This window comes from Phyllostomus hastatus, unplaced genomic scaffold (assembly GCF_019186645.2).
Source record: "Phyllostomus hastatus isolate PE091 unplaced genomic scaffold, TTU_PhHast_1.1 phas_contig_198, whole genome shotgun sequence".
NCBI lineage: Eukaryota > Metazoa > Chordata > Mammalia > Chiroptera > Phyllostomidae > Phyllostomus > Phyllostomus hastatus.
Window position 1 is genome coordinate 2563432 of NW_025333715.1, and position 12198 is coordinate 2575629.

At 67.1% G+C, this 12198-nt stretch overlaps 1 protein-coding gene across 1 annotated transcript in view; it reads left to right on the plus strand.

Moving 5' to 3' along the window:
* The window catches only part of KIAA0930 (KIAA0930 ortholog), a 28733-nt gene extending 19951 nt beyond the window's left edge, over positions 1-8782 (plus strand). The window contains exons 3-10 of the mRNA XM_045834961.1: positions 1274-1399; positions 1507-1584; positions 1928-2029; positions 3167-3307; positions 3616-3810; positions 6496-6658; positions 6888-7046; positions 7447-8782. Coding sequence (XP_045690917.1) covers positions 1274-1399; positions 1507-1584; positions 1928-2029; positions 3167-3307; positions 3616-3810; positions 6496-6658; positions 6888-7046; positions 7447-7487 — 1005 coding nt within the window. The 3' untranslated portion in view covers positions 7488-8782. The remainder of the gene's footprint in view (positions 1-1273; positions 1400-1506; positions 1585-1927; positions 2030-3166; positions 3308-3615; positions 3811-6495; positions 6659-6887; positions 7047-7446) is intronic.
* Positions 8783-12198: the final 3416 nt, after the last annotated feature.

Genomic DNA, 12198 nt, shown 5'->3' on the forward strand with positions numbered 1-12198 from the left:
TGCAGAGTGAGCTGGCCGGCACTGGAGGGAACGGCAGGAGACAGTGAGCAGCTGGCCCGAGGTGGGGGCGGCTTCCCTCCACCTGTTGGCATCTGCCAGAGTTCCAGACACAGATGAGCCTCAGTGCAGACTCTCGGTCTTCTCCCAGAGGCATTCTGCTGCGGCCAGAGGCTCTCGGAGGGACGGTCCGCGTGAGACACCCGCAGTGTCCCTGGAATTTCAGAGAGGCCCAGCTCTGGTCCGGGAAGGGTCGTAGCCCGTCTCAGACTCGACTTGTCCGGAAAGGCAGGCGGGTTCAGGGAGTGGCCCGGTGGGCCGGGGAAAGGACTGGGCAGGGTGACTCTTAGCTGGGGCAGCGGTGCTCTGGATCCGGGGCTCGGGATGTGGAACGGGATGGGTGGGGCTGCCCTGCATGGCCCCCCCGCAGGCGGGCCTGTGCACCCGACTCAGCCCTGGCCCCGTCCCCGGGGAGCCCCAGTGTGCTGGGACAGACCGAGCAGCCGGTGACGCAGAGCCATGGTGCTGCGACAGTGGGGAGAGTGGGGAGCAGGGGGGAGCCCCAAAGAGGAGGAGGGGACACCCCGCTGGAGTGTTGCAGGAAGGGAAAGGGCAGCAGTGGGCCAGGTCAGGCCCGCCAGTGACCCCGCTGTCAGGGTCGGCCCCGCAGGGTGGGGCCGCAGTGTTTGGAGGGCAGGGGGCGGGCAGCGGTGTGAGGAGGCCCCGCGGGTGCAGCGGGTGCAGCGTGGGCAGAGGGCGTGGGGAAGCCCGACGGCAGGTTCTCGGCAGGTTCTCAGCAGCTTCCGGACCCCGCCGCGCAAGGGGACGGAAAGAGAGGCGGGCTCCTGGCGGGCGCAGCACCGGTCCTCTGTGCGCCTGCGCAGTGCGGGCCTCTGCGGAGCATGCGTGCTGAGAGTCTGCTGCGGCAAGCTCAGGCTGCTCCTGCCCCTTCTTCCCTGCAGCTGGCGGAGCTGGTACCCAGTCACCATGGCAACCGGAGGGCTTCCTGAGCCAGTGGGGGAGGGTGGATGGGTGGCAGGTGGCGTTCTGCCTCTCAGCGGGTAGGCGGGCTGCAGACGGAGCAGAATGTGGGTGGGACGGGGCGCTGGGATCGCCCACCCCCCCGTGGGGGGGCCCCAGGGACGGCCTCAGAGGCTTGGTGCTCGGTTCGCCCTGGGTCTCTCGGCCAGAGACCCGGTGGGGCCGGAGCCTACGTCTGCGTTAGCGCCCGCCCGGCCCCATGGCAGGGCTGACTCGGTCTGCCTGTGCCTGGCAGCCGGTGGAGGCCGAGCCCGAGGTGGAGGTGGAGGTGTACCGGCGGGACTCCAAGAAGCTGCCGGGCCTGGGAGACCCCGACATTGACTGGGAGGAGAGCGTCTGCCTGAACCTCATCCTGCAGAAGGTGCGGCCGGGGGGGGCGGGGCCCCGGCGCGGAGCGGTCGGTGGGCGGGCGTCGGGGCGGCAGGGGGCGCTCCACGCACCGGCCGGCCTGTGCTCTCCCGCCCGCAGCTGGACTACATGGTCACCTGCGCCGTGTGCACGCGCGCCGACGGGGGCGACATCCACATCCACAGAAAGAAGTCCCAGGTGAGCCGCGGCCCAGGGCCCCGGGCCGCAGCGCCAGCTCGGCCCAGAAGTGGCAGGCCCCTGCCCGCCCTGCGTCTGCTCTGAGGAGGCGGGTCCCCTCCTCACTTCCCCGCGCCCGAGGTGGGTGGCTGGCTCCGGGAGCCCATCAGCTCCCCGTGTCCCATGCATGGAGCACAGAGCAGGCCGTCCCACGGGGCTCCTTCCAGACCTGTTCCCTCTGGTGGCGGCCGGGCGCTGCACTGTGTGCCCGCAGTGATACGCCCCACATGGCTGAGCGGCCGCAGCGGGCCCCGCAGGCGTGCCTGGGGGGCCTCACTCTGCCCTCGAACCTCCTTCCTTGCAGCAAGTGTTCGCCTCCCCCAGCAGACACCCCATGGACAGCAAAGGGGAGGAGTCTCAGATCAGCTACCCCAACATCTTCTTCATGATCGACAGCTTCGAGGAGGTGGGTGCAGCTCCGGGCGGCTCAGGGTCAGAGCTGCCCTCACTCCCTCGGCCTCACCCCTTCGCACGGGTCCGGGGGTGGGGACGGGTCCGGACTCCTGCCCGCGTGGCCCCCACTCTGATGTTGAACGTGTGGCAGGGGAGCCCCCAAGGCGGATCCTGGTTCTCCCACCTGGGAAATTGGGGTCGTCCATCCCACTTACACGCAGGCTCGGGGTCAGAGATGAAAGGGCGTGGTGAGCACCTACAGGAGTGCCACCCCGGCCAGAAGGGCCGTCCTTGTATTACAGTCACTAGACGCCCACGCTGCCCTGGCTTGGGGTCCTGGGGTGTCGGAGGGGTGGCGCTTCAGACGTCATCCTGGTCACACTGTTGTTTTGAGGTTGGGAAGACCAGGCCCCAGGGCACAGGTGACTCACCTGGAAAACAGGTGCTGGGAAGAGCCAGCCTGTGTCCCACTCCCAACCTGCTCCCAACCTGCTCGCCCCAGCCGGGCCAGCTCCTCTGCCTTGGGGCCCTGATGGCGCCTGTGAGTCCCAGGAAGGGGGCGTGGCTTCCAGGGTCTCTGGGTTTGATGGAGTCTTGAAGCACCTTAGACTTTGGGGGGCCAAGTGCCCCTCTAGGCTCACACAGGTAGTTCGTATTGAACCTGAGATTTGAACCTGAGTCTGTGACCTTGAAACTCTGCACCACTCTGTGCCTGCACGTCAGCCGTGAAGGTTGAGGGGATGGGGCAGGAGGTGGGGTGCCACCGCCTGAGTGAGGGAGACCCCGTAACAACTCAGACCGGGCAGGCCTTGTCAGCATCCTGACTTCTCAGCCTGGGAGTGTGGTGCGGACTGAGTCCTCCCTGGAGAACATGGCCAGGCACGCCCTCTGCTGGACGCCACCCCTGCCCGCAGTTACTCTGTCCCGGTTCCCGTGCTGGGCTCGGCAGAGCTGGGCAGGTCTGGCAGCCACAGGTGTCTCCAGACCTGTGGCTCCGTGCCCTCCCTTGCGCTACTGGAGTTCCCCGAGCAGTCAGTCCTCCGGGCAGCCCCGGGCAGAGAAGGCAGGAGGGGGGCTGGCCGGGCTGCAGCTGGGCGGGCAGGCAGCTGACAGCTGACGTCCCCTCCCCCTACACCGCATGCCCGCCCAGGTGTTCAGCGACATGACCGTGGGGGAAGGGGAGATGGTCTGTGTGGAGCTGGTGGCCAGCGACAAGACCAACACGTTCCAAGGCGTCATCTTCCAGGGCTCCATCCGCTACGAGGCGCTCAAGAAGGTGTACGACAACCGGGTGAGTGCCGGCCGGGCCCGGGGGTGCCTGCCCATGCCGGCCCCCCTGCAGCGGCGGCCCGGGGCCCGCTTCACGGGACGTTCCCCTTGGAGTGTGGGGGCGGCGGCGGGCCAGCAGGCGCGGGTTCCTGGCGCTGGAGCTCTGGCCCCGGGCTGCTGTGGGCAGGGGTCACTGGACAGGGACGGGCGTGTGCGTCGGGGCTCAGTACCCCTGGCGGGACTGGTTCTCGAGGGATGGCCACCCTGGCTGCTGGCATCCCCGGGGCGAGGCCCGCCCACCCGCCTGCTCAGGCCGCCGCCCGCCCACAGGTGAGCGTGGCCGCCCGCATGGCGCAGAAGATGTCGTTCGGCTTCTACAAGTACAACAATATGGAGTTCGTGCGCATGAAGGGGCCGCAGGGCAAGGGCCACGCGGAGATGGCTGTCAACCGCGTGTCCACGGGGGACACGTCGCCCTGCGGGACTGAAGAGGACTCCAGCCCGGCCTCGCCCATGCACGAGCGGGTAAGGGCTGCGCCGCTTGGGCAGGGCCCCCTGCCCCCGAGCCTGCTCCCCGGCGTCCCCCCGAGCCTCGCAGCCGAGGGAGCAGGCGTCCGCGTGCCCACCACTCCGGCGAGGAGGCCGAGGTTCCGAGAGGGCGAGTCCCTTGCCCGGGGCCGCACAGCAGGTTAGTGCCTGGGCCAGGGCTCTTCCCGCTTCCCCGGGCCGTGGCTGCAGCCAGGCTGATGTGGCGGTCCTGGTGTCTGTCTCTGCGGGCCTGTTCGGCGGGCACCGGCAGTGACGGGCCGGCCCCGGGGAGTGAGGGGGCGGGGATGAGCTGGCCTCCCCGCCTGTCCTGTGAGGACTGTCCCAGCGGTGAGCACCCTGGGCTGCCCAGCTTGGCACTCGGCCCGGCCCGCTGGTGCACGAGGTGCCACGTGTCTACACCGCCGGCAGCTCGCCTGCAGCCCTGCAGGTGGACCTGAGCTTTTCTGCCCCCAGACCCAGGTGCCAAGGTCCCAGGACTTGCTTGCACTGCCCCAGGTCATGTGACCCTGGTGCTGCAGCCCCTCGGCCCCACGCTCTCTAGGCCACCACCCTTCCCCGGGTGGGAGACCAGGTCCACGGCAGCTTGTGCCCGAGGGGACCCAGGGCCTCCAGGGGGACCCTGGGCTCAGGCAGGAGCAGCCCGCAGCCCACGGGAGAGGGCAGGCAAGTCAGCCCACCAGGGGTGCGGAGGCAGCCGGCTCTGCGCACCTCCAGGAGAGGGGTGGGGCTAGGTGCCGCCGCTCCTGTGACCTGTGACGGTCCCTTCTCCTCTTGGAGCCTCAGCTTGCTCATCCAGAGAGACAGGCTGAGCACGCTCGCACCCTTGTACGGGCCAGGCCCCAGGGGACACCCCGTGAGGAGCAGCCGCCTGAGCGTGACTGCCGGTGGGGCCCCTGGGAAGTGCCCGTAGAGAATGTGAATGGTGGGTTTCCTGCTGACTGCTGAGGTCAAGGGGTGCATTTGCCGTCCTTCCGGTTGTGTCCGGTTACGTGAACCTCAGGGTCTCCAGGAGGCCAGAGGGCGGTTTCCTTGGTCTTCTCAGTACCTTTTCCGTTGCGTGTCTTCTGCTGCGATGCGTGTGTTCTAGGAGCAGATCAGAGTAGTGGTGTTCCTCTGCGAAGCCGGGGCGGGGTGGGGGGGGGGGGCGGGGGCTCCAGGCCAGGGCCTCCCTGTGCACTGCACTGAGGCTCCTCCCCCTTCTGGGCTCGCTTCTGAGACGAGGAGCGCACTTTTCCTCCCTGGTCCCGAGGCCCCGACAGAACACGCATGTGACATCCTCGTGGAGGCGTGGCCTGGGCCCTGGGCCGGACAGCCCTGGTGCCAGTCCCAGCCGGCTGTCTGCTCAGTGACTCCAGACGCAGCCCTGACCTGCCTCAGCCTTGACCTTCCGATCTGCCAGGCGGGAGTGATAGCTCCGCCCTCCCAGGGAGGCTGCCTGTGAAAGGCCCTGGCCCAGAGGGGGTCCGGGGGTGGGACCTGCGGGGACTGCCCGGGCCCCCGCCACCGCTGCCCACTGTCGCCTGCCCTCCTGTCCTGGGGGGTCACTTGGAACCAGGGATGGCGAACGCAGATGCTGTGTGTATTGTGGTTTCTGGTGTCTGTTTTTTATCTTTTGAAAACCTTCCCTGATTTGCGGGAGGACCACCTGGAGCCACCCGCCGCCAGGACTGTGACGGACGCCGGCGCCGTGACGAGGAGGCTGCCCGGCCCCCGAAGTCCCGGTCCCAGCTCGCCCAGTTCCTCGGACTCTTGTTTGCATGGGGAGGAGGGAGGAGATGGGCCCAGTTCCCTCTGCGTGGAACGCCCTTCCCCCCCTTCTTCACCTGGCGAACTCCTACTCGTCCGTCAAGACCCAGCTCAAGCGGCCTCTCCTCCAGGAAGCCTTCCCTGACTTCTCAGGCTTTGCCTCTGTGCCCCCGTGTCCTGTGCCTTGTGTTCTGTCTCAGCAAGCAGAGTGCAGTCTCTGGGGGTTGCCTTTCGAGTCTGTCGCCCCCAGCAGACTGTGAGCCCCTTGAGGGCAGGGACCGGTGTCACGTGCCTGTCTGTGCTTAGCGCTGCGCCCACGTGGCACCAAGTGGGTGTGGAGAGTGTCTGGTGGGCGCACAGCGTGGTTGGGGAGGGGGCGGGACTGAGGAGTGGGCCACGGCCCGTTGGTGGCGGGGGGCTGGGCTGGGGGTGGGGCGCATCGGCCGGGAGGAGGGATCCGAGCGGAGGGATCCGAGCGGAGAGCCGGCCCTGGGGCGCAGGGCCCGGCTGCGGTGGCGGCTTTGCTGTCACCCTGCGGGGTGACTTCGGACACGTCAAGTCCGCCGTCGGCCTCGGTTCCCGCATCTGCCCCACGGGGTTCATGTGGGTCCTGCCTCGTGGAAGGCTCTGTGGGTCCATGGGCTGCAGGGGGGTGGGGGGGCTGGGCCTGGGGCCCGCGAGAGGGCAGTGCTGGCGGCCGGGCCGTCCCGCCGGCCCCAGAGCTCGCTCGGCGTCCCAGTGCCCGCTCGGCCTTCCACAGCACTGGGGCCCAGACCACAGCCTGAGTCCCCCTCCGCCAGCCAGGGGCCCCTCCTGGGCCTCTTCCTGGGTTTGTCTCGAGGGCGGGAGGTGAGCCGGCTTGGGGACGCCCAGCGGCAGGCGGGCCGCTCCGGTGACGGCCGCTCTCGTCCCCAGGTGACCTCCTTCAGCACGCCCCCCACCCCGGAGCGGAACAACCGGCCCACCTTCTTCTCCCCGTCCCTCAAGCGGAAGGTGCCCCGCAACCGCATCGCCGAGATGAAGAAGTCCCACTCGGCCAACGACAGCGAGGAGTTCTTCCGGGAGGACGGCGGCGGCGGTGAGCTGGGCGCTGAGCCCCCGGGGCGGCCTGCGGCCCTTCGGGGCCCGCCCCCGGGCCGCTCCGCCTTGTGGGCGGGGTGGGGGGTGGGGGGGGTCTGAAGATGGGCAGAAGGGGGCGGGTGCCCCCGGGCAGAGCAACACGCCCCCGGCAGGGGGCGCAGCCGGGTCAGGGGGGAGGCCCGCAGTGGGAGGCGCTCTGACCCCCTGCCCCGACCTCCCCTCCCCAGCGGACCTGCAGAACGCCACCAACCTGCGGTCGCGGTCCCTGTCGGGCACGGGGCGGTCCCTGGTCGGGTCCTGGCTGAAGCTGAACAGAGCGGACGGGAACTTCCTTCTCTATGCACACCTGACCTACGTCACCTTGCCGCTGCATCGGATCCTGACAGGTAACGGCGGTCGCGTGGACAGCCGGTCTCACTTCGCGGGAACGGGCTCCGGGGGACGATCCCGGGGCGCCCAACCCCGCATCCTCGAGTTGGGTCCGGTCTCCCCGTTCCCACTCCCCTGTGGGGCCGCTGGGGAAGCGGTCGGCCCCGCAGGGGTCCTTTGTGTGGCGCCCCCGCAGCCCGCCTGTCCCTGAGCGCGCACACACAGACCGTGGGCGTGCCTCCCCGAGGCGGGGGTAGTGCTCTGGGGCCTGTTGCTGACGCCGGCCGCAGCGCAGCCCGCGAGGCTGGAACTGACGTGCGTGTTACTGCGCGGGCCAGCTGCCGGGAGGAGCCGCTGTCGGCGTAGCGCTCCGGGTGCTGACCTCCTTGCTTGTCTTCCCCCCGTCTCGCACCCTAGACATCCTGGAGGTTCGGCAGAAGCCCATCCTGATGGCCTAGCCGTGCGCGGAGCCCGGCCCCGCCCGGCCCCGGGAGTGCTGCCAAGTGCCTACCCGCCCGCCGCCACCGGGGTCTTCTGTGACAGCCCAGCGCCGCGCCAGGGCCAGGCGGGGCCGCTCGACCCCCGGGGCCGGGGCCGACTCCGCGAACACCAGCCCAAACTGAAGTGCCTCTCTCTCCTCCCGCTGGCTCTGCTCCTGCCCTGTGCACCCCCAGCCTCCGCCCCAGCCCGTCTCTGAGAGCCCCCTGCGCCCAAGGAGGCCCCCAGGCGCCACGGGGCCACGAGAGAGCAGAGGAGCGAGCCGTGCGCCCGGTCCTGCGACTCACCGTGCGCACCCTGCAGGTGGCGGGTGCCCGGCGCCCACTGGGGCCCCCGGGGTGTCCATTGTCAGCCCTGTAAAGGAGAACGGTTTTACGATTCTGCAGCGCTGTGCCAATGAACTTGAGCACCTGAGTTGATCCTGGCGTGTCCGCCCTCCCTGTCTTGGTCCTGAAGGGGCCACCCTGGGGAGATGAGGACCGGGCTGTGTGATGGCGTGGCGCTGGGTCGGAACACGGCGCCCACTCTGGTCCCAGAAAGGCCTCGAGCAGAGCGGACGGGCCCTGGTCGCGCCAGGAGGGCCTCTGCTTCCAGCCAAAGAGCATTGCCGACACACACACCTCCAACCCCGAGACCTCCCCTGTGCCTCGGCCATGTGGCCGCAGAACGTGGGGGCCCACAGGACAGGGGTGGGGTGGGGTTGGCATGCTCCCAGGAAGGTTCTAGTAGAACCTCCGTCCTCCGGGGGCGCCAGGGGGGAGGAGGGAGTTTCATTTCTGGTTTTCTAGCGCTTGCTTCCTCTGCCTGAGTGCGGGTCCTGCCTCTGAGACCTACTCGCCGAGGCAGGAGGGGACAGGCCTCCGCGCTGCCAGTCGGGGGTGTGAGTGGGCCCCCGCCCCGCCCGCGGCTCCGCGCCGGCCGGGACTTCCACCTGTGACAACCCACGTGCTCTTCTCAAAGCCACGAGCCTTCTCAGCAGCAGACCCGTCGCCCCAGCCCATGAGGAGCGAACTGCCGGCCGGGGCCCCAGGGCCGTGCGGCTGCGCTTGAAGGCCCCGGAGTATCTGGCTCCTGCAGGGTGTTCTGAGGTTCTCTTTGGGGGCGGGGGGGGAGCAGAGAGGAGCTGGAGGGGCTCACCCTCCTGCGTGATGTCGTTCCGTGCTCTGAAGGCTCTCGCAGGGCTCCAGGACAGCAGCCACTCGGGGCTTTCTCTAGATTTTGTATGCTGTTATTAAAAGCGAGCTGTTGCATTTCATTCTGCCTCACTTTGCCCACCTGTAAAATGGGGCCAACGCCACCTACCTCACTGGAGTCTCCAGGGTTCCAGCACGTGACTGGGTCGGGGTACGATTGCCAGCATTCTGCGCCTCTGGGGTCAGGGGTCAGACACCCAGGTGCTTGCCTCCCTGGCTCCCAGTCCCAGGAGACGTGTGGTGGGGTTGGGTTTGAGCACCCCCGCATCCCTGGTGGCACCCAGCCCGTGCTCGGCCGTGTGTCCACCTGCACAATTTCCAGCCTCAGAGCCGAGAGCCCACACGGCCGAGTGCCCCGGGCGCTGCTGGAGTGTCCAGGGCGGTTCTGAGGGTGGTTTTCTCCCTGGTCATCCGGGGTCTGGAGACGAACTCGGATCTTGGGAGAAATGTGGTCCGTGGAAGGGCGAGGTCACCCAGCCCGTGCGGAAGGCCAGGCCCCCTTCCCCGTCCTCAGAGGTGAGGGGCTTCAGGAAGTTCCCCGACCGGAACCGGAAGTCAGCCCAGCTCTGAGGCTCAGCTGCCACTTCCGGCGGGGCCCCGGGGCAGCCAGCGGGGGTGTCTGTCCCGAGGGGCGTCTAAGGGCCCATCGCGGTGGCGTGGAAGTGCTGCAGGACCTGGCAGTGGGCGCCAGCGGGGAGGGTTTCGCGCTCACGCCGCCCTCGTGAGGCCGCGAGCAGGCGCACAGCGGGGTGTGGCCGCTCTGTGCCTGGCACGCGGGGAGCACCTGGCGTGAGCAGACGCCCGTAGACACACGGGTGCCGTCGTCATCCCCGTCTCACCGATGAGGGAGCGGCCAGCGAGGGTGGGCGGGCGCCCGGGACTGGACGGCAGGCGGTGGGGGCGGGAGTGCGCCCCAGGCCCGCGGCCCCAGGTGACAACGAGCCCTGGCACTGCTCCTCGGGACAGAGGGGCCGACCTGCAGCGGCGTCCGCCTTTCTGTCCGTAAACCCTCCGGAAACCACGCCCAGGGCTGTTCTGTAGGCCCTGAGCTGTCCCTGAGGTTTGTCTTTTCAAAGCGACAGGTGGCATCGGGAACAAAGTCACAAGTGACAGGACGAGCGAGCACCAGAGCCCCAGCGCCCTGATGGGTCCTGGCACTGATACATTTTCACTTCCTGCGAGGCCACCTTTAGTTTTCTGGGGACACACCTGTCCCCAGTGTCACTCGGCAGTGGCGAAGCAGGCATACACTCCTCACATGGGAGTTGAGGTTAAAGAACAGCTGGGCTTTGAGGAGACCTAGGTGCCACATTGTAGGACATTCATAAGGAAGTTGTCTCTCGTTTTTCACTTGAAGAAGTGTCCTGGGCACAGTCTGATCAGGGACAATGACCGTTCACCACGTTCGGGCCCCGGAAAGGCGGGGCGGTGTTTAGTCTGCGTTCCCGCGTCTCGCTGGGACCCCCAGGGCCTGTGGGAACAGCCGAGGCTCCTGTGTCCTCACGGGACGAAGAGCGTTGGAAACTCGAGGACCAGAGGCGCACTCGGAGAAAACACGGAGCCCCAGGGACTCGCCGCAGCCCACAGCCCGCCCACCCGCAGGCAGGGGCGTCTCCCCACGAGTCGCAGCCGCGCTCCCGCCAGCCTGTCTGGGGGGCGGAGTGGGTCACCGGGCCTCGGCGCGGTGTCCGTCCGGCGGACAGATGAAAGGCGTGTTCCCAGTGAGATTTGTCCCCCAAAGGATCTGGCTAGAGTTACCCCAGGATCTAGTTTTGTTGTCCCAGTCACAAAAAGGCTATTTAGTTGACTTCTGAAGGATGAAATAAAGTCTTCTCTCCCTTACCAGACCTCCTGGGGGCAGCCCCTGTGCAGGGTGTGGCCTAGCAGCCGGCCTTGGGGAAGTACATCCCATGTTGTCCTAACGTGGCTGTAAATCGCCGGCCAGAACTCCCGAAAAGCTTGCATATTGCACATGCGTTAGCTTTTCAAGGAAACAGTAGGTTTCATTTATATATACATATCCTGTTCGGTTTTCCAGTTTAGCCAGAATTTAGTTTTCTATTCAGCATCAAAAGCCAGTATCTCTGGGCATTACGTTGGTTCTTCCTGATCGGGCCCCCTCTCGTCCTGGTCCCAGAAGACAGAATTGTTTCTCTCCGTAAAAACCCACCCTCGCAGGGCACGGACTCCGAGACACTGACATCTGGGCCTTGAACCTTCCTGAAGGGAAGGGCTTTCCGAGGCGCCCACAGCACTCTTCCGGGAAGGGAGCTCGTGGGGCCAGGCGGCCTGGGCCCCACCCGGTCCCTCCCAGGAGACCACCTGTGGGCGTCGGGTGTGCCAGGGCCTCCTTGTCCCTTGTCACCGACGGGCCTGGCACCGACGCGGTCCTCCCTGGAATGAAGTCCCCCTGCCCGTCTCGGGAGCCCTGGAGCCCTGGGAACACCCCACATAGGAGCCGGGTCACTTGAACACCGAGTGGGCAGGACCTCTGGTGCGGGAGGTGAGCGGGGAGCCACAGCCACGAAGAGAGTGTGTGTGTTTACAGTTTTCTGCCCTCAAAGGCGAGCCCGGGATCTCGCTGGCGCGTCCCGGCCTCGGCCCATAGACCTAAAGCGACTGCCCCGCTCCCCCTCTGCCGGGCGCTGGACACACGGTTTCACCTTCCTCGTCCACGGGTCCCTGCTTCACAGGGGCTTGGGCGACTCGGACGTAAATGCGAAACCGCCACGCTTTCCTAGCGAACCCTCTCTGTAGGAGAAGGCTGGAACCTGCCATCGCGGAACCTGCCAGGAAACCTGTTGAGGTTTTTCACGACTTCGAGCAGCGCGACTGAAGTGGTTTCTGCAAACTCGAGTTTTGCGAGAGCCCCCCGGTGGCCCACCGGGGTCTTCCGGGCCGAATCGTCAGGTCTTTCCCACCACGTGGCGGCGGCCTCCGGACTGATCAGCCCTGCCGTCTCTAAACTGTGTTCGTGGCTGGCTCTGGGTGTGCCCAGGAGTGTGCATTTCTGTGGAAAGTTGACTTGCATGTTGAATATTACCTTTTTTTCTTCCAAATCTCCCTCTAATGAAACTGTACCTAGCTACTTTATTTTTTTTCTCTAATGGGGTTTTTCATGTGAAATACAGATATTACAGCAACATGGTAACTTAGCCATTGGGCCTTATTTTTCCCCCCAAAGATTTCCTAAACGTCTCTCGGCGTGCTCACGCAAGCTGCTTGTGCGGAACGGTCGTTGGCGACTCCACAGAAACCACCGGACACCCGGGCCTCGGCCACCCTGGAGTCCACAAGGGGTCAGACGCCGTGTTTCCAAAGTTAAATCACGAGAGGTGCACGTCAGTCTTAGCTCCAGCCCCCGTGAGGCGGGTGCGGCCTCCCAGCGTGCGTCAGGTTCCCCGGGCTGTGCCCAGCCAGCCGGCCCGCCCGGGAGCCCTGCCCGGGGGGAGGGGGGAGGTGGCTAGGGTGACAGTCA